The sequence below is a fragment of the Paramormyrops kingsleyae genome, chromosome 22 (genome assembly GCF_048594095.1).
Source record: "Paramormyrops kingsleyae isolate MSU_618 chromosome 22, PKINGS_0.4, whole genome shotgun sequence".
NCBI classification, from domain to species: domain Eukaryota; kingdom Metazoa; phylum Chordata; class Actinopteri; order Osteoglossiformes; family Mormyridae; genus Paramormyrops; species Paramormyrops kingsleyae.
Window position 1 is genome coordinate 18,987,784 of NC_132818.1, and position 22,104 is coordinate 19,009,887.

General features: G+C 46.1%; 1 protein-coding gene across 4 annotated transcripts; it reads right to left on the reverse strand.

Moving 5' to 3' along the window:
* Nucleotides 1–3,209: 3,209 nt before the first annotated feature.
* On the reverse strand, nucleotides 3,210–20,947 carry LOC111855916 (SH3 and cysteine-rich domain-containing protein 2). 4 transcript variants are annotated; one of them, XR_011984761.1, is made up of 12 exons: nucleotides 20,819–20,947; nucleotides 13,192–13,549; nucleotides 11,535–11,629; nucleotides 9,800–9,884; nucleotides 9,158–9,273; nucleotides 8,921–9,023; nucleotides 8,420–8,475; nucleotides 8,239–8,318; nucleotides 6,733–6,784; nucleotides 6,315–6,452; nucleotides 4,974–6,011; nucleotides 3,210–4,834 (listed from the first exon to the last, which is right to left on the reverse strand). XR_011984761.1 is itself a non-coding variant. In XM_072705018.1 (11 exons), exons 1-11 carry the CDS (start codon nucleotides 20,909–20,911, stop codon nucleotides 5,913–5,915), a joined length of 1,275 nt encoding a protein of 424 aa, XP_072561119.1. In that variant the 5' UTR covers nucleotides 20,912–20,947; the 3' UTR covers nucleotides 3,210–5,912. The 4 variants fall into 4 exon arrangements, 3 of the variants coding, with proteins under 3 accessions (XP_072561119.1, XP_072561118.1, XP_072561117.1); XM_072705018.1 differs by having other exon boundaries at nucleotides 3,210–6,011; XM_072705017.1 differs by lacking the exons at nucleotides 3,210–4,834; nucleotides 4,974–6,011 and having other exon boundaries at nucleotides 6,027–6,452; nucleotides 8,945–9,023.
* Nucleotides 20,948–22,104: the final 1,157 nt, after the last annotated feature.

Consider the following 22,104-nt stretch of genomic DNA (forward strand, 5'->3'; position numbering starts at 1 on the left):
TTTCTCTTCTCTCTGCCCCCATTTCCTAGTTTCAGCCACGTACAGGGACGTGTGTGTGTGTGTGTGTGTGTGTGTGTGTGTGTGTGTGTGTGTGTGTGTGTGTGTGTGTGTGTGTGTGTGTGTGTGTGTGTGTGTGTGTGTGTGTGTGTGTGTGTGTGCGCGCGCACACACGCCGTTTTTGTGCGATATGGAGAGTCCCCAGAGCTTGGCCTTGGAAATGGGCTAGCAGGACGTCACAGTGAAATGTCCCACGGTGAGGACCGTCACTACATGAAGCTAATATTTGCTTTAGGTCACAACTAGCGTGAGGAATGACAAAGACCGGAGGGTCGGTGATGGAAATTGGTGGGAGGTTGGGGGAGGGGTGAAAGTGGTTTGACTGGGGCGAGAGAGGGAACATTAAGGGAACGAGGGGAAAAAATGTCAGGGGCAAGTTGGGATGAGTGACAACAGGGCTTGGTGGCAGGTTGCACCAAAGGTAAAGTCAAATTGGGTTAGTATGTTTGGGAGTATACAGAGGTAACACGAACGTATGGGAGTGGAAGCTAAACTACAACATTAGTATGGGGTGCTTCAATTACCTAACAGTAGCTGAATATCCTCTGTAAAATGATATGACATATATTTTTATTAATACAGCTGTACAGACAAGTAATGCAGACTAACCTCATCTTCCAGCCAGAAGATGAAGGCGATGAGTCCCAGGAGTTCAGCTGCATCAGGAATGATGATCTCAGCGCGTCAGCAATGCCTTTCTGTGTCGGTTATTTTCGTGTCTCGCCCATGAATATGAAATTGTGTCAACACTGGTGTATTTTTTTTATTTTTTTTTTGCCATTAATGTGACAAATGCCAAAACTGACAAGGAAAATGCATTCGATGCATTAATGATTACAGGCAAAAGGGGGTTACTAGGGAACAAGGACAACGTGTCGATTTCAGGTCATGGGATTTGTAGCGGTTAATGATCAGGCTGCTGCTGTTGAACCTTTGAGGAGGAAAGTTGGCTTCAGTGATTTTTTTTTTTTTTTGTCGTCAACTTGCACGACGCTCAGTTAAATGTAAAACTACTTTAATGTCAATGGGAATGTTGGTTTATTTATGGATTTTGTCAGTGGTAATGTGGTTTATGTATTAGTTGTACTGTGACCATTGTTAATGAAATTACAAATGGCTGTGGGTCTCCCTCTGGCAGCCCAGGCAAACGCGTCGCTCTAAGATCAAAGGCGCTTCAGTCCCCTGCATTAACTTGCTTTTGGCATGCTGCACTGCCATCATTTTTTTTCTGAAAGAATTGTCTCGCAGAAATGTGCATGAAGCAGGACAAAGACGAAGCAGCGAGTGACAGAACGTGTCTCGTCATTGACCCTGCAGATGTAATATTTTTGCAGAGTGGATTATTTGTTCTGATGTAATGGGGTCGCTGGTGAATAATAGAGTGATGCGGTGGAGCGCTGTATCGCAGCAGATGTCTCGGGCGTTATATTTATGCTATAATGCGCGTCTACGGCACAACATGCGACGGGTGGTGCATTTAATTGTGTGGGATACCTAAAAATATCCCTCATGGGCTTTACAGCCCCTATGCAGATGGGATATATTATAGTAGCTAATTTGGCTCACCACAGTCACTCCCGTTAGAATTGTTGGGCTTTTGATGGACGTTGAATGTGTTGTTTGACTTGGCGGATTCTCTGCGGCTTCTGTTGGAAGTGATTCTTAATTTAGGACGTTGTATGCCACTAAGACTTAGGCGAGAATTACCCTGGTTTATGTTACCTGGTTCCAGAGAGCTCACCAGTTCCGGGTTTAAATGCGGCCTCACAGGAATTCGTACCACCTTGCCAACCCCTCCAGATATTTGGCTATATTGTCTGTGTTTTCATTGAGAATTGATGCAAAATGTACATCACTGCAGAATATTTTCCTTATTGTTTATGCCGTCGTTTGCAGCACAGAGCGCCAATAAGGGTAGAGGCTCGAATACACACGTGTCACCTCCTCTTGTCAGGCACCAGTCGCTCCCCGCCAGGTGCTCCTCTGTTGTTGATTATCCGAATTGCTCTTATGGCTTTACTGAGAGGGGAGAGTGGCGCATGAAATTTTGCACGGCAAACGCTCGCCGCCACATGTGACTGGCATATCCGTGCGTTTGTGATCACATGGCGGTTTGGGGTGTGGGACGTTCGGTAAATACTTCTGGCTCCCTGTTCTTCACACCAGTCGTGTGTATATTCCCGCAGACATGCCGGATGGAATTCCGGGGAGGTAAATCGCATGGAACGCCGTCAGGGACAACGTGTCTCTGCTTTTTGCCCTGATCTGGGCTTTCTTTCATAATAAGGGGCTTCTGGAACTGAAGCAGAGAGCCCCATTTGGAGCCTGTGCGCGATGAATGGCTCTGCTCTCTCTGTGACTGTCACCGGTCCTGACAGTTAGAGTTAGACTCCTTAAGTGGGATGTTAGGGGTTAAGAAAATTAGCTTCTGTGAGCTGTGCTTTGGTATCCTCCTTGTTGGGAGCTCGATTGTGAATATAATTACAATTTATCCAAAGCACTGTACTGTTTTTTTTTTTTTTTTTTTTTTTTTTTTTTTTTTTTTTGGGGGGCAAGGAGGGTCAGCAATTGAACGTTATTGGTCTTTATCAAGAGCCAAATGGTGAAATCCCTCTCTGCCAACCCTAGGATTTGAACTGGCAACCTTCCGATTACAAGTATGGTGCCCTGACCTGCTGAGCCACAGACCACCCCTGAAGCCGGTCTGTTTGGACCTTGCTTTTCCCATCAGGATGACTGGGTTTCAAAGCTGAGTGTGCTGACCATCACGCCACGAAACTCCAGCAGTGTGTGACCGTGATCAGCTGCAGTGAGGGTCGACTGCTCCCCATTCACCGTCACTGAAGAGTATGATCTCTACCAGGCCTGGTCAGGCTGCCGGGTTTATTCACAAACTCACACTCCGGTGCCTTTTTCACCGACCTTCTCCCTAAAGCTTTCTGTTAACTGCCTGCGCTGAGTCACACTCTTTATAGTGCAGTTTATATTACGCACAAACGTTCCTTCCCCTTTGAATAGTGATCAAGGATCTTCGAGATTCTTTTCTCCCATAATCGTTTTCCTGCACAGTCGGTCTCTTTCGTCACCCGTGATGCAAGTGGCAAAGCGCAGAGAACAGACCGGGTGGAAAAAGAGCCAACCAGACAGCTGAATGTTAATCTTCTGAAACTTTATTGGAGTGATGCATAAAATGGTTCCTTGTGTAGAACACACCTCCGACAATGGTGGATATTACAGACCGTCTACATGAATTAAGTTCACAGTCAGCAGCGAGGAGGGAACACGTAGCCTGTGACCACCCACTGCTTGACTGTAGCCATTTGCTAAGCCGATTAATGCTCTGTGATTCCAGGATTGAGGGAGATTTAGACTCATGATTCCTTTATTGTCAAGTTATTTCATTTTTAATATAGGCAAAAAATTAATGGACAATTTTTTTTTTCCCTTGATCTAAAGGTCATCTCTTGTATTTCACATATCTGCCGATGAACCCTTAGCCGACCATGGTGAAAGTAAAACTATATCTTATTTTACATTAGCAAAACATGGAGACAAAGTCATGTCTTGAAAAATGGTGAGGATATAATTGAGAAGTGTGAAACAGCTTGTAGCAGAAGCTGAACAAGTACCTAAATAGTTTAGTAATTTATCTAAATATTCTACATTTTTATGATGGGAGTGTAGATGGGTAGGTGTCTAATGAAGTACCTCGAAGATCTACATTATCGCGATCTTCCTTCTGTGGCTAGAATGTATTTCCTTAAATGCACACCTCCATAAATAAGAATCAGTAATTGTTTTCAAGGCCAGTACAGTGCAGTGAAGGCCAACGTCTCACTGATCCTGAAGCCCTCGAGCTGTTACTTTACACAAAAGACAGCAGCTGGTTAACTGGAAAATTCTGCGTATGTCCGCGTATGTCTGCGTATTTAATATCCAGATCGGCGCCGTTGGTGTACCATGAAGAATGTGCTTATCAATCGCTTCGGTTAGAATCCAACTACTAATGTAAAAAGTCTAAGGTATACAATTTTATTTTGGAAAGAAGTAACAGGAAAGAAGATAGTTCATGTAGGGTAGCTGGAGCGTTTCAGGGAGCTTGAAACTAGAAAAGGTCGGAATGAGGTGCCATTGCGGAGCAACAAGGGACTGAGACTTAACTTGCAGCCTGACCTCAACAAAATGAGGTCGGGTAGATCGGAAGGTGGCACAAGGAGCTACAAATGAAAGGGTAGCTTGTGGAATATCAGGGCCCCTGCCCCACTCTGACTTTGAAACAAGCAGGGGACCTGACCTCATCCTCAAAGACACTGACACCTAAAGCAGAGGGAGAGGAAAAAAATACACAGGTCAAAATGTCCATGCCCTGGAAATGGGTCTACCCATTACACAGCTCAAAAGTCATTTCTGCTCGCCTACGTTGATCGGTACCTCTATCCTGCACAAAAACAACATGATCTGTATATCGTTCCTCTAATTTTTATTCCCCTCTAATCAGATAACAGACTTTTGGCATTTATCGGTTTGCACGCCTGCCAGTTGGACTGGGATCAAGGACTTCATTCGTCTTCCCCAGTTGCTTTTGTTTGTTGTTCTTGTAGCGCAGCATCGACAAGAAAATATCAGGATTTTCACTTATGGGGGGACCTATGAGTGAAATCGTTTATACAGAATCAGTTCACTGCAAAACATTATAGGAAAATTCCAGCAAATAACTTAGTCATGTTTCTTTTTGCTGTCCGTATCTGGTGATAGCATCGTGACTGCTACCAGTCTCCTGAAAAAGAAAAATGTTATTTTCCCAACAGAAACTGAGACTTTAGGCTTTTAATTGCATTGTGTAATATTGAAAGGTGTGGACGTTTCTGAGAATGGTGTGTAGTCAATTAAACATGGGTAAGTAAAACAGCGTGCACCTGTAATTACTGTGTCCTGTGAAGATCCAGGCCTTGTTCTTGCGGAAAACGGAAGAAAACGGATTAACAGAAATAGCAACTGGTGCTACAGGTCCAAAATAGACTGGAAATGGTCTCCGCTCAGGGACCCAGTTTAAACTCAAGTGGCTAAATGTACAAAAAAGAACAGCCTTCACTGGCACCTTAACGTTACTCTTAATAGATCTTCCCACAGCGGACCTGAGATGTTACTCTGCTAGGAGTGTCTGTGTACCTTAGACCAGCAGAACATCCTGTAATAACGAAAGCTATACACAAAGCAAGACCTCTGAAATATAATGTCCAGCTAGATCCCCATATACGGTCACAAGAGGCGTCCCGTCATGTGATTCCCTTCTCCCTGATTTAGCCCCAACCTCATGGACATCCAGGAGAGAAGTGATTCTACCACAGAAGGGATCTGGCATGAAGACATCTGCGCACCAGCGCTCTCCAGAATGTAAGAGTTTTGGCGTGGGGACCAAGCGGTTGATCCCTTTGATTCCCCAATTGGTTCAGATGACCACTGAAGATTCAGTTATAGCTCGGAAGCTGCAATCTGTTGGGTCAGCCTCGTTGTGATTCCACAAGAAAGATGTGGCAATATGCTCCACGAGCCGCCTTGGTGCTGTCTCTCCCTGGAGCCAGTCTTGTAACGTTAATGGATTTCTGTTGTTCCTTTTTGCCAGGCCGAGGGGGTTAGATAGGAACATCATTCTGAAATTTAACTTCCTGGTCAGTTTCCTTGAGGATCTCCTCCTCCTCTTTCCTGTTTTCCCCTGATGGGTGTTGGGTTATTAGGAGTTTTGAAGCGATATCCTTTGTCCTGCGGTCCTGACCCAGCCCCGTGTTTTGCTTTTGCGTTACAGGGGGACAGGCTGGATAAAGTAGACTGTGCCGGAGATGAAAGACCCACGCGTCTCATATCTCCTCCAGGGAATCGCAAGGCACCAGGCCCCTCTTTTTCCCGCTGCTCAGTTTCAGGAAGCCATCGTTGTCCTCCATCTTCCCCACACAGATCTGAAGCCATAGATGGAATGAGGAGAAACGTAAGTAAGGAATACAGAGATGAACAAATATGGTCATGGAGGAAAGTCTAAGATGGCAGTGAGAGGATCGGAATGTTAAAGGGTGTAACATTGAGGGGAAGAACACAGGGTGGGTTTAGAGGAAGTCACACGCCACTGAAGCAAGTGCTATTTTGCATTTACATTCATGTGGCGGATGCTTTCGTCCAATGCGGTGTGGGGAGCCGGAGAGGTTGAGGCGTTCCCGGAAGAGGCCTCCTCTGATTGGCTGACTGCCGCCAGCGTCTCCTCTTACCTGAGACTCCTTTACGGTCATTTGGCCCATTTCTCGGTTTCCATGGATGCCCTGGGTGACCCTAAACACTCGCTCTCCCGGCCGGACCCTCTGCACAAAGTTGGCTGGGAAGAAGCCCACCCTGTCTCCACTCTTGCCCTGCGCAGTGTGGAGACAACGTTTCCATGGTGATAAGTTCCTGAACATAGCCTGGTATGTTACCGCCGGAGTGCTATGACTCTTTTGAGCTTTTTCTTAACATAGATCAAATCTGTATATATGTGGAAAGGATCTTGTATGCATGTGTCTGTCATAAACTACAAAGGACAACAGCACCCAAAAGCAAGGAGAAACCCCTATTTAGACGTTGGAACGTGTCCTGCCCCGTCGTGAGGCTGGCAGATATCTACAGGATGTTCGGCAGCAGATCCTTACCCACCTTCCACCACTCTTCGTTAGAGTCGTCCATGACCAGAACTCGATCGCCAGGGCTGGAGGCAAACGAGAAATGTGGGACGTGAAATGAAGAAGCGGGACTACAGAGATCTGCTGAAGGTCCTGTCTCTCCCCCATAGATAAAGGGCAGGACCAGAGGGGCACTGTCCCCTGCTGAAAGCTGATTGGCCCCCAGAGTGCCCCCTCCCCTGTCACTCACTGTTTCAAGACATATCATTGGCTAATAAGGTTGACCCCCTCTGTATGAATTATGTCCCCTCTTATGCTCCCAACCTGCCAAAAACCCAAGTATCACTCCTGTTTTTAATCAATTTCTTTAAATCCTGTCTTTGAGATTTGAGATCCCAGAGATAAGTATGAAGGGAGGCCCGACCATTACTGTTGGGGTTGGTGGTCCCTGGTGGAAAAACCCCACTACAGAGTAAATTAGGCAATGCTGCTGTCATGGTTCATGTAATCAATTTGTCATATAAATATTGCAAACGTCTTTATTAGCCCACCATAACCTTCTATCAATCTTCACCCATTTAACCTGCTTAGGGTCACGGGCCATCATGTTCAAAATTTGCATGTTATATCCGAAATCGTTTTGAGTTCATATTCAGGGGGGGTTCCTCCAGGGACCGTGTGAATTTAATACAGCATTTCGCACAGATGCGTAACTGACCTCTACTTGGGATCTGTGCAGTATGGCACCGTTGCATATCATGTGACCCATATTGGGGGGGGGGGGGGGGGTCACTGTTTTTGGGCCGACTCTGGGACCGATGACTCCTGCTTGTACTGCGGGGCACAGATGCCTGATCCTCGCGGGGGCGTGCGGACCCATGCTGACCCACCCCAGCGAGACGGCAGATGGCCCAGTTGAGACCATTCACTATGTACCTCTGCTACCTGCCCATTGCTGCTCATTCTGCTGCCCTCCCCTCTCCGTCCTCCATCTCCTGCTCCTCTCTTTCCCGCTACCCGACTCCCCTGCACCTCCCTGTCCTCCCATACCGCCTCCCTCCAAACACAATTACAGCATCTCCAAATCCCTAACCACAACCTGTCTCCACTTCCTCCTTCCTTTGCTATTCCTGCACTCTTTGCTTGCTGTTGCCTTACCCTCTCTGTGCAATTCCCATGCAGACACATTTGTTTATGTTACGTTTGGCTCTTCGGCCGACACGCTCATGCAAATAGATTTTTTTGGTTGCTTGTTTATATAGCTCTGTCTAACTGCAATAAATCAGGCGAAGCACGTGACAGAGGGAACTACAGCTTGGTCCACATCCCTGGCCGAGATGCTATCTGGATGCATCCCTGCCTTTTATGTGAAAATGTTGCATAAATCCGCATGTAGATGCATAAACTCTAAATGGCCAAAAATCTAATCTTATTGGAACGTGTATAGTTAGTTTTTCTGCTTGAGGTAGCAGTTCCCCCTGAACACCAGACATACTAATGCAGCAACAGACTACACGGACACACAGAGAAATATACTCACTGGAGCTCCAAGTCATTCTTTTCCTGCGGCAGAAACTTGTAGAGCGCTACGTAAGTATGGATGGAGTGAATCTTGGGAGCCTGACGAGATGGAGAGTAAAGTTACCAGCATTGCTCTGCATTGCGAGCTTGAGGGAGCATTTTTTAGTATGGATGATTTACCGACGTCCCAGCCACCCTACCTTTGGACCACCTCCATCCTCCGGATCTGCCTTCCCGTTCTCCTGGGGGGAGGATTCTTGCAGAGAGAGTGAGCATTACGGTGTCACAGTGAGTTCTGGCCCATCGTTTTCAACAAAGAAGGTGTTTGTTTGTATTGGATTCCCAGTTAAGTGCCCTCAAACGCATTAGCCACAAGAACACAGGTGCCTTCTAGACCAAGCCAGAGTTACCATGAGATTAAACTAACAACAAAGCTGATCAAGGATAAAGTTGAAGTTTAGTAAGCCAAAGAGCACAGTCCATGGTATTTAAGTTAAGGTTCACTAGGCTAACACGACCCATACTGCTTGTTGTAGCAAGTATCCCAAGGATCTGCATGCAAAGTAAAAGATTTTGAAAGCTCTTCCTTCACAGATACAGCTTCTGAGTGCTTCAGTTAACTTAAATCTACTTGTGATCGCTGTTGATAAGTCTTTGTTTAGACAGCTGCGGGGGCTGAGTTGGGAATGAACTGAACTGACCTGATTCCAGAGGTGGGGTCTTACCCGGCATCTCTAGAGAACTCCCCTCCTCCGGGGGGGGCTGACCTTCCTCCCGTTCCTCCCGTTCCTCCCCCCCCTCGTCCTGTGCAAATGTCACACAGTTATAAGCAGTGAGACACCCTCCATTTTTCCCCCAACGATGTCAGCTAGTCTAAAACTACCAAAAGCAGATGTTATGAGCAGGACCCCTCCCCCCCCCAAAGCCCCTCCACATACAATACTGCAGGTGGGCGACTCGGACATGCTGCCGAAGCTGGAGCGGCTCATCTGGGCCAGCGAGGTCCCGTAGCGCAGGGTCTCGTACACGGGGTCTACGCGGCCCTTCCCCTGTTCTGTGGAGACACAGGCAGACAGACCCCTTACCGCCAAGCCGCAGAGGCTGCACTCTTCAGCCGCTGACCCGTCGTGTGAGAAATAAACCTCTGTGTCAAGCGGTCGCCATGTCACTGGGCTAGCGACCTACTTACAATGACAGGGATATAGAACTGGGTGAGGACATCCGTTTATAATTGGTGGGTTTGAGAACTTGAGCAGTGACGGATAGGAAACATCATTGTTATATATGGATTGGATTGGATGTTATGCATCACTTGACTTTCTCAGTGTAAGTGGTCTTACAAATAGTTCTGAGCATTCGGGATGAAATTGAAGGTAGAAGTGCTATTTGAGGAAAGTTCAATAGAGGTGCTGAAACAAGGATGTGGAAGTAAGGAGAACCGCTTTTTTAACTGATGGGGTGAAGGTAGAAGGACAGTTAGACGGGGGTGGGAGCTTCATGCGCTACAGCCGTCGCGCTCCTGTTTTCTGTTCCTTGCTGATTTCGGTCCTCGGTAGCGGACCCTTGGTGTGGCGCCTTACCCTGAGCAGAGGGGGCCTCCTTCAGGGTGCGTAGCTGGTCATTGTTGAGCAACGGTGAGCTGAAGTTCCGTTTGAAGGCCCCGGTCTGACAGAAAGAACAACATAGGAGAGAAAGTGATAACCAAGAGGAGCTGGCAGGGTAAGAGAACCAAAAAATGAACAGAACCAGCAGCTGAACCCCGATTGTAGGTAGAGGAAGTTTTCACTGGGATACATTTATTGCAGAGGAGACAGAAATATCTCTGATGTGGATCATTGCTTTTGTTCAACCTTAACTGTTAACCAGAAGCTGCTCATTATCTAAGCAGACTGTGGTTCTTCTGGGGCAAGTCATCCTGTCATTGGAACCGGACTGCTGCAGTGGCTCAGGAAGAGCCATCGCCCTCCTGCGATGAGAGACGTGCTAGCCCATGTGACTTTAAGAAGTATTATGGTATTAGAGCCTGTACTCCGCCAGAAATGCCATGGGACCGGGTTCAAATCAGTGCTTGGGGCAAAACCTCATTCTCACTAATCCCGCATCAAGCACCTCAGGCAATGCGGGTGTTTTTGCAAAAATAATCACGCACCTGCATCCTTCCTCTTCCACCGGCTGAACTCAAGCTTCTGGAGTGACAGCTCAGTGTCGTCGGCGCGCCTATTCTATTATGCATGACGGGAGACGCTGGGGATCGTCTCCTGAACAGTCAAAGGCGATCAATAAATAAATAAGGCTTCTAATTTCATTCTTACTCAAGACCTCGGGACCGTCCGCCATCAGAGTCATTAACGTCTTGGTTTTCATTGCCGCTCTGGGACAGTTCCCACCTGTCTGCCAGGGAAAGGGGGAAGCTTGGAAGACGATTATCTTGACCGCGGTAAACCTGAGAGGCATTTGCTGCCCCTCTGCAAAACCAAGGACCCGCTCTGTGTCTGAGGTTGGCTACAACGTACACAAATAGGAAGTGTGGGGATTCTGTTGGTTCTCTTTGACTTCCAGGCAGAAAAAAATCCCTGCCCTGGTGATCCGAGTGAGTCACTACCTCCGTTCCCGGTGCCAATGCTTCATCCTAGATTCCCAGGAGGACCCTCTGTTCTGGCTCGGTTCCAAATTCGACAGGCCCTCCTTAAATGTGTTTGTGGCACCTTCGTTCGTTTTTTGAAGTGATGAAAAGTACAAGGGTGTATGCTGAATCTCACCGTGAATTGGCCACAGTAATGGGCCAACGACTGTGATTGGAGGAGGATGAAAGGATCTTGTTGGCTCAGAACATCCCCGCTGGCCCAAAAAATAAACAGGAACACCTCAGGTACAGTATTGGATAATCCACCCCTCTCGCTTCTACATCTCAACCTTCCGCTCCGTCTATTTATGGACAGGTCTGATGTCTCTCCAGGACATGGTTGGCTTTTGTCTAAGAGGAGAGGCATTCTTGTTCCTCATCACAGGCACTGTTCTGGGATCAGTGACAGTGGGATCACCGCCCCCATTGACAGAACCACATTGGGGTAGGATGACTTCTCAAGAACAATCCACTTTATGTGGAGTCAGTGTTGCTTTTTTTTTTTTAACTTTACTAGAAAGTTCTTCGACCCTGCCCTTGCTGAAAACCCCACAAAAACACCCTCCTCTACATCCACTTCGTTAATGGTAACAGGGTTCTATAAGGCACAAATTTTAATCGTCGGAGTGGCAGCTTTGCGTCCTGTGCAGGACGCGGGGGGGGGGACGCTGCTGGACGCCGCTGGACCTTACCTTGCCGCTGCAGGGCTGCTGGGAGAGCTCAGAGGAGCACCACAGGTGAGCGCCCACTTTGCAAGCTTTACAGCGGAGGCCCTGCTTCGAGTTACCTGCCCAGGGGAGAAAAGGAGCCCATCAGAAAGCAGGCGGAAACACGGATTGATTGGTTACGACATGACCTACAAGACAAAGATAACTTCTGCCTAAAGGTACCTAATGGCAATTATTTTAAGTCCCTAAATATAATTTTCAACAAATGTCAGAAACTTTTTTTTTTCTTCCACTTGATCTGTTCTGAGAAGTGCCAATAATATTCATTTGTAATTTGGGTGGTATGGTGGCTCACTGTGCCTTAGACCAGGGGTGTCGAACCCCAGTCCTGGAGGGCCGGAGCCCTGTGTATCTTAGTTCTTTCCCTGTTCCAACATAAATGAGTTGAATCAGGTGTGTTAAATGAGGGGAAACCCAAAAATATGCAGGGCTCCGGCCCCCCAGGACTGGCGTTTGACACCCCTGCCTTAGACCAGCAGGGTTAGGGTTTTGAATCCCGTTTCTGCTGCATGTTGCATGAGATTTCTTCAGGTCCTCTGGCTTCCTCCATCAGTCCAAAGACATGCAGCCGGACTAACTGGTATCTCTAAATTGCACACATTGTGGGTTTGAGCATGTATGCGTCCTGTGATACACCTTGGCCAAGATGCCAGTCTATCTCTGTCCTGTCCTACACCTCTGCATCTGATCAGTCGATGGACGGTATACGGAGTGGAACAAGCTTAATAAACCATCAGATGAACCTTTTGTTTTCGCAATTTTGCGGGTTTATATTCAGAGGCCGTAAGGGATGTATTAAGGTTTAATGGGGCTGGGACTTGGCCTGTGTCCTGCTTCAGGCTTTTCTATGAAGATAACGGACAATAAATAATAAACTATGAATTTTAAGTGCACGCAGCCAGGGACGGCGTTGCCCGGCGACACTCGTTTTCAAAGGACCCCAGACTCGGATCGAAAAGGGCAGGAAGGGAGCGGTAAGAGCGGCTGAAGAAAAGGAGGGAGAGAAATAACTAATAATGAAATATGACCTAATGAGGCGGAACAGATGGAGTCAACGAAAAAGCAGAAATGGGGTGAAGGAGAGGAAACGCGACAGAGGGAATTGTGGGAAAGGGGTCCGAGGTGTGGCCGCTAAGTGATGTGATGAGCGATAAATATCGATGGGAGTGAATGGATTGTGTGATGAATGGCTTGAGTATATGTGCATCCTTCAAAAGCGAAGTAAAGACCTAACAGCGTGTCAGGAACAACCCAGAGACGCTAAAAGACGCTGCCAATGCTAATTAAAAACTCGATTAGCTTATACTTTTCTGTCATTGATACTGTGGTATAATATATATACATGGGTACAAATATGATGTGTTTTGAGCTCTCATACCATTATCAGCTCTGACAAGCTTGAATTTCAGCTCATACCAAAATGACAGGTCTGCGGTTTGATCTCTTCTCCAAACAGTCGACTGTAGGAGAACGGGCTTATTTGCATGCATTTGCATACTTCTACGAGCGGCGATAAAACTGTGCCGTGTTTACAGATGGCTGCCAAACGTGGTCTGCTTTTGAGTCACGATGCATGAACAGAGGGAGCGGCCCCACCCTCCTGAGGATTGGTACGACCTACCCACGATCATGTTGTTGCAGAGCTGGCAGTAAGTGGGCCGTCGGAACACGTGCTCCAGGAAGCAGTGCACCAGCGGCGGTCGGGCCGGGTCTGGGGGCCTGGAGGACCCGGAGGGGGAGTGGCTTAAAGACGGGGATTGAGAGGACAGGGAAGGGTTGGGGCTGAGGGATGGGGACATGGACGGCGAGCCATCGCTGGCCAGTGGGGATCCCGACAGAAGTGGCGGGGACGGGGGCGGGGGATCGGTGAAGAAATCGGGCGGCATCCGAGCATCGCTGTTGGACCGCTGGAAGAAGTTCTCGACGCTCTTGCTGCGCATGATGGACTTGAAGGACAGCGAGCGCTTCAGACGCTGGAGCTGCCAAGGAGACAGAACCACAGAAGCATGGTGAGTTAAAGTGCATTAGAAAAAAAGATGGTGCCCCCTGCTGGCAGCCAGCAATAACTGCAGTTTGGAGAATAATAGATCAGTCTTTGCCCCAGAGAATGAAGCATTTGACCGTAGCATTTGTGCGGCATATATTGCCTATAACTTGTTTAAACAATGGCTGAGTCAGGTACTGTATTAATTAGGGCAGGAAGCTGTATAGTATCCAAGCCCCAAGAGTGGACTTGTTTCTGTTCTCCTAAGATCCATAACCTTAATATTCCCATCAAAATATCCAGTTGTATAAATGGGGACAGCCGTAAGCCATGCTATCAAAATTACTTCAGACAAAAGTTTTTTCCTTCAACTACCTGAGGACTTAAATTAGACTTATTAATGGCCTTTCGTTAAATGCTAACACATAAGAGAATTTTATGTCAGTAAGCAGATTTAGTGGGGCGGCATAGAGACGATCGCTACTGTGTCACACCCCCAGCATTAAGGGCGTGAAATGCGACCTGTAAATTCCCAAAGTGGGTGCCCTGTGAAGGGCTGGCATGTCCCCCCCCCCACCACGTGCCCTGTGCATCCTGGGTAACGCTGCAGTCTGCCATGCGGACCTGTGAAGTCGCTGGACATCAGTGAATAGATGTAAATTTACTGAGCTTTAAGCACTAAAATGAAAAGCTTGCAGATATAAACCAAATCAGTTTCCAGCTAGACAGCCTAGATATAGAAACAGGACATAACATATGAAAAGCGAAATGAGGATGGAAATAGACATTTAACCCTCTGCTTTTACTAAACCTGATTCAATCTGATAAGCCCTTTTCGCACAAGAACTTAAATGGTGCTCGTGCTGTTTGCCGACGTCTCTGTGAGTAGAGGTGACCTTGGCTCCTGGCAATGGAGTCTAGTCCTGGTGGCAACCCAGAAAGCCCAAAAACCTTTAGGCATGGGGTCTTAGCGAAATAAGCAGTCTTTGTGACTCTTGCTCTGTGGAGGTGGGAGGATCCCATCACTGTTGGAAAGTCCCGTTTTACTAACCAATGGGAATTCTGGTAACAGATCACTGCACTCTGCTTGGCGGAAGGGAGAGGAATACATTATTTTCAGAAGGTTTATTTTTATTATTTTGCTTGGTTTAAAACTTGAGCTTCCTGCATCCTAGGACAACCAAACACTCCCTTGCTATTCTAAACAGAAATTTTAAAAGCATTTTCTGTGAATAAACAACAAGCGAATGAATTACCAGGGTCTGACGTGAACCTGGAAGGCGGCTTGAAATAAAGTCCCCAGGAGGCTTAATCTGCGTTTCTTTGCCACTGAAGATGCTTAAGAAATTCTTACCACACTCTCAACGTATTTGTTATATTGTTATATTACGTTTCATCCAGAATGCGCCCTGCCTTGTGCTCTGTGCTTCTGGGTATACAGTCTACGTCTGATAAGCAGTACAGAAGACAGATTGATGGATAGATACTATTGTTTTGTTTACGATTCTGTTTCATTGATTCACTTGGGCTTGTTGCCTGTTGTATATTTACTCAGATGGTAAATGTAACTAATTACTTATCTTCATGCTCCAATTGTACAGTAAGTGCTTAGTGAGCATTAACGACCTGAGATCTCCGAGAACTCAATGGTCTCGTTCATTCATCAGTGAAATTGGAGGGCGGCACCGTGAAGTCTTAGTCAGAGGAAATCGCAGTAAGGACTTTGTTTGCACAACCGGAATGTACACCGTCATCAGGACAAATTAAATTACACTGTAACCATTTGTGAGAAGGCCAGTGAGGCTAAGCCTCATTAACTCTTCCCAATTTCCTGAGCCAGAGAGTCCAGCAGCGACCCAATACAGTGACCCACTATGTACTGCTGACGGCCCCGGAGCCTGCCAGTCCCAACCATCGCAATCGTTCCCAAGGTGCTGCATGCACAGGTGCCTGTTCTGGAAAACAGTCTTAATTCTGTAGGATGTCAGCACCTGAGTTGATCACCTGGGCCCCAAGGAACATGGACCAAAATATACCTGCCATGCTTGCAATTCAAGCCCCTACACCCCTCCCCCACTGCGACGTGGGTAATAAGGGGAGACAGTGGAAGGTCACATGTTCATGACTGCCTTGTCCTTGGGTACACAGGATGTCTGCTTTGCCATAGGCAACTCTGGGCTTTTTTTCCCCAGGGGGTGCAATTTGAGAGAGCCTAAGCAGTCATTCATCTAGATAAATAAATTTAAAAAAATAATAATAATATATTTGCAATGTATGATTATTACAAATTGATATGACTAATACAAGTCACATTTTCAAATATAACTTTACAATATAATTTAATTGTGTTGGCCTTAATATGTTCAAGTTGCATTTGCATCTTATGTAAAATTGTCTATGACCCAGACACAGAGCGGTGGACTGGAGACCAGTCAGGTACGGTTCCTCTGAAGAAGGGAGAAGTGGCAGTTCGAAAAGAGGGTCAAAAAAGCAGATGTTGCTGCACGTTAATTAGTGATTCGAAGCAGCGGTGGGTGCCTGACGGTTTGAGGAGAGCTGGTGAGTCCAAACGGGTTCCAGCTGGGTGTGCTGCTCCAGAACCCGAGCAGCTGTGGTGTGTGTGTCCATCTGCACCGCCTGCATTTCACGAGAAGGCTCTAGGGCCTGCCTGAGGGACAATTTCCCTGACTCAGGATGGCCAAGAAGCAAAATAAGCAATGTGGTTTATCTCTAGTGGGAGTGAGGGATCTGCGGTGACACTTTACTTAAAGCAGTCCTTGTACTTCATGATGGACACCTTCGTAGTGCATTATAATGCATTCATAATGTGTTATAAACACGGCTATAACTATTTATAAAAAGGCATAAAACGTTATAGCCATGCATTATGACTGCCCTATGAAGCTCTCATCTATAATGCACTATAGATAACATCATAAGGCAGCACAAAGCATCCATAATGCTTATACCAACCATTATAATGCATTATAAAGGTATCTATAGTGCATTATAGATGAGAGCTTCATAGAACAGTCATAATGCATAAAAAACAAAGCTATAATGTGGTATGCCTTTTTAGAATTACTGATAGCCATGTTTATAATGCTTTATGCATGTATCAATGTGTTACGGATGTGTTCATAGATTCTTATATGCATGGGCTTCACAGGACGTGTTACCAAATCTGCTTTGGGGAGGGTGTCTCGTGTGTCACGCACACATGCACACATTCAAATCAATCAATCAGTTTTATTTGTATAGCACTTTTTCTCAACATTACATTGTCTCAACGCATTTAACATTATCCCTGCGCAAAGCCCCCAGTGAGCAATCCAGAGGCGATAGTGGCAAGGAAAAACTCCCTAGATGGAAGAAACCTTGGGAGGATCCAGACTCAAAGCGGGAGCCCATCCTCCAGGGGCTGGCATTTCTGATCTAGTCACCAATGAGTGCCCCCCCCCCCCAAATTCCTGTCTCATTCTCACTTTCAGTCTCCTGCCACTGCCCCCCCCCCCCCCCATACTCATCCCTTCCATTGTCAACAGGTTGACAGATTAGGGTTGACGAGCAGGTCAGGATTAAGGTAATTTCTTCCGGAAAGCTCTCCGGAACCGGTGCGTGTTGACGTCTGGAGTCGTCTTTTCCGGCTCCTCACATCCTCTGCGCGAGGACCATTATTACTGCCGTGATGTCCACAAGCGTGCGTCTCTCTGTAATAAACATGACCGATGACAACACCGTAGCCTGGCTCTCAAAGGGCCTCATTCGTCCGAATTATAAAGTCATGAGGTGTCCCCCCCCACTACCGACTCAGTCTACGGTCTAAACATGCCCAGGAACTTGTATTTAAACAAATGTAGCAAATGAAGGGGTGACATCTACCAAAAGGCGTGAATCTATCTTTTGCAAAGTGACCCATGGCATGTTGAGTAAAGTGGTGGTTAGACTGGCTCAATGGTAACAGTAGCAGCATATGTAGGGAGACTGATTTATGCCAGTATGACTTTGCGGTTAGGTGAATTACGTCCGTCGACGTCTGTTGAGAAGGGTCTGTCTGTAATGGTGGAAAAATGAGGCTCATGAAACGGAGGAGATGATTAATCTTGGGTCGCCGGCTCGGTCTGTCAAGATGCACTGCTTTATATCAAAGGATGGCACGAGGCCTGTTTAAGGGCACAGTGACGAAAAAGTGCTGACTGCTAATGAAAGACGACCACTCTTTAAATGAATGTAGCCTCTTGTTGGCCACGCCTCTCTGCTGTTATGGTAACTTGCGGTTGGCTGGCCGTGCTGTCTGTCACTGACCAATCACTGATCACAAATCTCATAGGCCTACAACAACCTATAGACTACTATTGCAGTACCATAGTGTGACTCTTCATCCAACATCACCACTGTTTTGGAATTCTGTCTTCTCCATAGAATCCCCAATTCTCACAGTCTGTATTCATATATGTGTTTATCATATATTGATATCTATATTTACATATTCATATTAATACTTTTATTTTACCTAGGTCCTGTGTCCTGTGCTGTTCTTGCATGTTAACTGCAGGAAACATGCAAGAAAATGTCTCATTTTGCATATTATTGGTACCAGTACTAATAACAGAAAACCTTTCGAATCCTACATTCTTCACAGTTATCTTAACTTGGCCAAACTCAGAAATTTGGAACGAATTCAGAACAGACAGAGAAACTAACCATGCAGACCTGCATTTGCTGTAATCCCAGCAGAGTGATCATGGCGGCCAGCGGTCACAGCTGACCGTGAAGATCCGGGACACTTAATGCACCAAGACCGGGGAACGCTGAGAGTCTGTGAGCAGATACTCACACTCCGCTCTTGTACTTTCTCTTTAAGTCCATTAGGACGTCTTGTATATGTTTATACATCTCCCTTGGTCTTTCTGTGCAGTCTGCACCTCTGTGTGGTTTCTGCTGTAAATGACTAGGTAACAGCTGTTTACATAACAAAAACGAAGACACTGGGGATGGCATCGTATCCTCCAAACGTGGCAGTTCAGTTCACGCAACCCAGGTACAGGGTGACACCTCAGCTCGGAACCGACTCGCTCCAGACTGTTCAGGGACCATCTCGCATTGCAACCGAAGCTTTTGTGTTTTCCAGTCCAGCAAAGCTGTATGCTAATGGTATCTCCAACACCCAGCAAGGACAACCATAAATACTCTTATAAATAAACCGTTTCATCCTCTCAGCCCTACTCTTGGGAGGCCACATCTGCAAGCCGGTTTAATTTATTTCTGTTTTACTTAGAGGGCTCAGCTTAGCCAGGGCAGATTTTAAAAAAGGGTTCAGGGTCGCACAGCTGGAAACTGATGCGCACCACTGAAGTTGTGTCTTGTTCAAATGGTACCTGACCCATTCACTTATAAATCAGGAATAGAGCGAAATTCTTCCAAACCATATGACAGAGCACATGCTGGTCATCTGTTAAATTAGCTCAGCGTTCCTTGGCAGATTCTAACTGGGTTGATCTAGGTGAATTATTTTAATGACTCAGGACCTGGGCTTAATGGGTTTTAAATGGTCCGTTTATTTCTTCATTATGCGAGGGAATTAGGAGTTGAGCTAAACCAAAAGGTTAAAATACTTTTTTTTTGCGCTAATCGTGGATCCTCACGCGTTTTTTTTTTCTTTCGGGAAGGAGAGACAACGCAATTTCCATTAATTAACACTGAAAAAAAGGTTCACCTTGACACTAAGCAGATCCCGGAAGGGCACCAATTGAAAACAAAATTGCTCACTTTTGAGCTCGATCTGCTGTCCCCTTCACAAAGAAACACAATAGTGTCACATTCGTTGCTCTCAATTGCCTAAAAGTAAAGCACTATTGTGCGCAGAGAAATTTTCATCACCCATTTAATGACTGAAGCAGAAAGGTACCACGTAAGAAACGGATAGAGTCAAGGTTCCCTATTGAAAAGCCATTCCGCCATTGCTATACACACGTCAGATTGTGTACGCCGGTATTCAGTCTTCCAACTGTATGTTTAAAAGTCAGGAAAAGCAATTAATAATAGCCTATAGGCCCAAATTTTAATAATCGAGCCAAACGCATCACGTGCTTTTACTCAGCTATCAACGTACTGAACAGATCATCAGCTAGATTCTACTGTAATTCCTAATACTACAAAGGGGGCCTTTTGCAATGGCTAACTACGTCTCTTTATTACATTGCCGGCGCAAAACATCCTGTGTCTGCAGAGCAAAGGTAGTAGACGTGTTAAGATCACGGGCATGAAAGCAGATAAAGCCGCTTTTCCACCTGCTCCCTGCTGTTCAGAAGTCAACACTGCGCGCAGCACTTGATTGCACCAGCTAACTTTCCCAAAAAAAAAAGCACCATAATGAGTCACGTTATGTAAACTAAATTCTTCTGCGGAACTGTGTGTTTAATTATGACTCAGGGAGATAACTGCTCTGTCGTGACAGTTCTTTGCTTCTCTTGCAGAAGATAATTCCACATCTGACAAATGTTTTAGGTGCGAATGCAATCCCAGCTACATCAGACCTTCTCAGATAGGTCAATGTGCATCTCTTTCAGAATGTCGAAAGCCTTTTGTTGAAGTAATTGCGGTAATTAGTTTCCCGCAACAAGGTTGTGTGACGTTGGGTTACGTCCCCTTCACTACCACAATCAATTACAAACAGTGACCCACATGACTTAGGTTGCTAATTTACACAATATTTGATGGCCTAGTAATAAACTGTTTGCTCATTTTAATTCTGACATTTAAATGCAGGAACCTGACGCTGAGATTATTACCTGAAACCCACAGAAATGGTAACGGTTGTTAACTTCACGGAAAAAAAAATATAGGGGGATTTTTGGTAGCACTTGATTATAATGTAAAGAATATTATTATCAGACTGTAAAAAAACCAATAAGCCTTTCTTTAAGCGCTTTAATTCGTTTCATTCATTAGGCTGGCAAGAGCTTCATACGATTAGTTACCTTTAAGAAATGAAAATGGAAAAAGACGGCACTAAGTAGGCTACTTGATGTTATAGGTATATATTAGGGTTGTTAAAATAGAGCTCTCGCTGTTTTTTTCTTCTAAAAAGCAGACATTTAGTGTTCCCTTTTGCAGAAATGGTACCTGTGTAGTGGACTGCATTAATCAGCTGTAGCAATTGCTGAGTCCGTTATGTGGTGCTTAATGTTATGAGTAAATACGCATTTCTGGTTCGGTCGATGTTCAACTAACCTGAAGCTCATGGTTGTGGAACTGCGCTTACCTTGGACACCGGCTGCATGGACGCTGTGCTCGGTGACCGCTGAAGGACCCGGTTCTGTGGTTCATTCTCCTTCTCGCTATTTTCCGTCATCATCGGTTCAGCAGAAAGACCGCACTTTGGAGTAAGATCAGGGCCAGCGGACAGATAAGATGCTGTGGTTATATCCGTTCCCCGACTCGCAAAAATATCCACTCTTCTGCAGACGTCAGTGAAATTCGCACAGCGAGTCGATCATCTCCATTATTTTTACTGTGCGCATTGAAATAAATGTTCTTTAGTAATATTACATCAGTTGCACCGAATAAGCTCGTTTTAGATTTTACCAGCGTGATGAGTGCAAAAGCCTGTTCCACTAAAAACCAGTTCTAACTACATCTCTCTCTTTTATGCTGCCAATCTGCTCAGCGTTGGCACCACATGCAAGCTACTGTAAACCGGACAGCGATGACAGCAAAGTTTGGGAAAGCAAAATGTAATAAAATGCTGGAATCCTGGTGATGGCGCATTCAGAGGAGCTCCGGTCTGGGTAACAGACACGATGAGTTGCAGGAGTTTTGTTTCTTAGTTAGAAATGCGCCGTCTTTTCATTCACAGATAGTCTGCCAGGGTGCAGCGCTGCCAGTGCTAAGAACCTGCAGCAAAATACCCGCGTCCGGCGGGGGGGCTCGGCGTCTCTGCGTGCGTCACCGGTGCCTGATTGGAGCGCCTCCTCTTCAGCCGTGCGAGTGTGGCGGACGGTGAAAACCGGTTACAGGTAAATGTATTGCTTCTGCATCACGTGTTATACCTGGGATTCTTACACTCTTCCGCGTGTTTAAGTGTTTTTTTTTTTTAGTATGTGGTTAATTTTGTAAAACTGTGCGGTTACATGCAAGAGTGGTGTATACCATGTAATGTGCGGGGTGTTTCCGTCATGAGTATTTGGATCTGAATTCTCAACCAGCCTTGCATCCTCCAACCACTTATGTATGATATAATGCCCTAGAAATGTAAATGCTGTAAAGTATTCACAGTTCTAAGCAGTCACAGTTCTGGTATCCATATGTACAGAGAAGGTCTATAGGCAAACTCAAAGGGAAGGGGAGGGGGGGGGGGGGGGCGCTAAATGAAGCCAAATTAAATATTGGGGGCCACGTGTTCCTATGCCCCTGCCTATACTGGATAGTTGATGAATAGTTACTTGGTAGCAAGTTACTTGGTCGTCCTCAGTAGATTTTGCAGAATGGGCCCCCAATGTAATATTTTGGAGTCCCAGGGGTGCCATAAAGGTAGAGGTGGGGGAAATT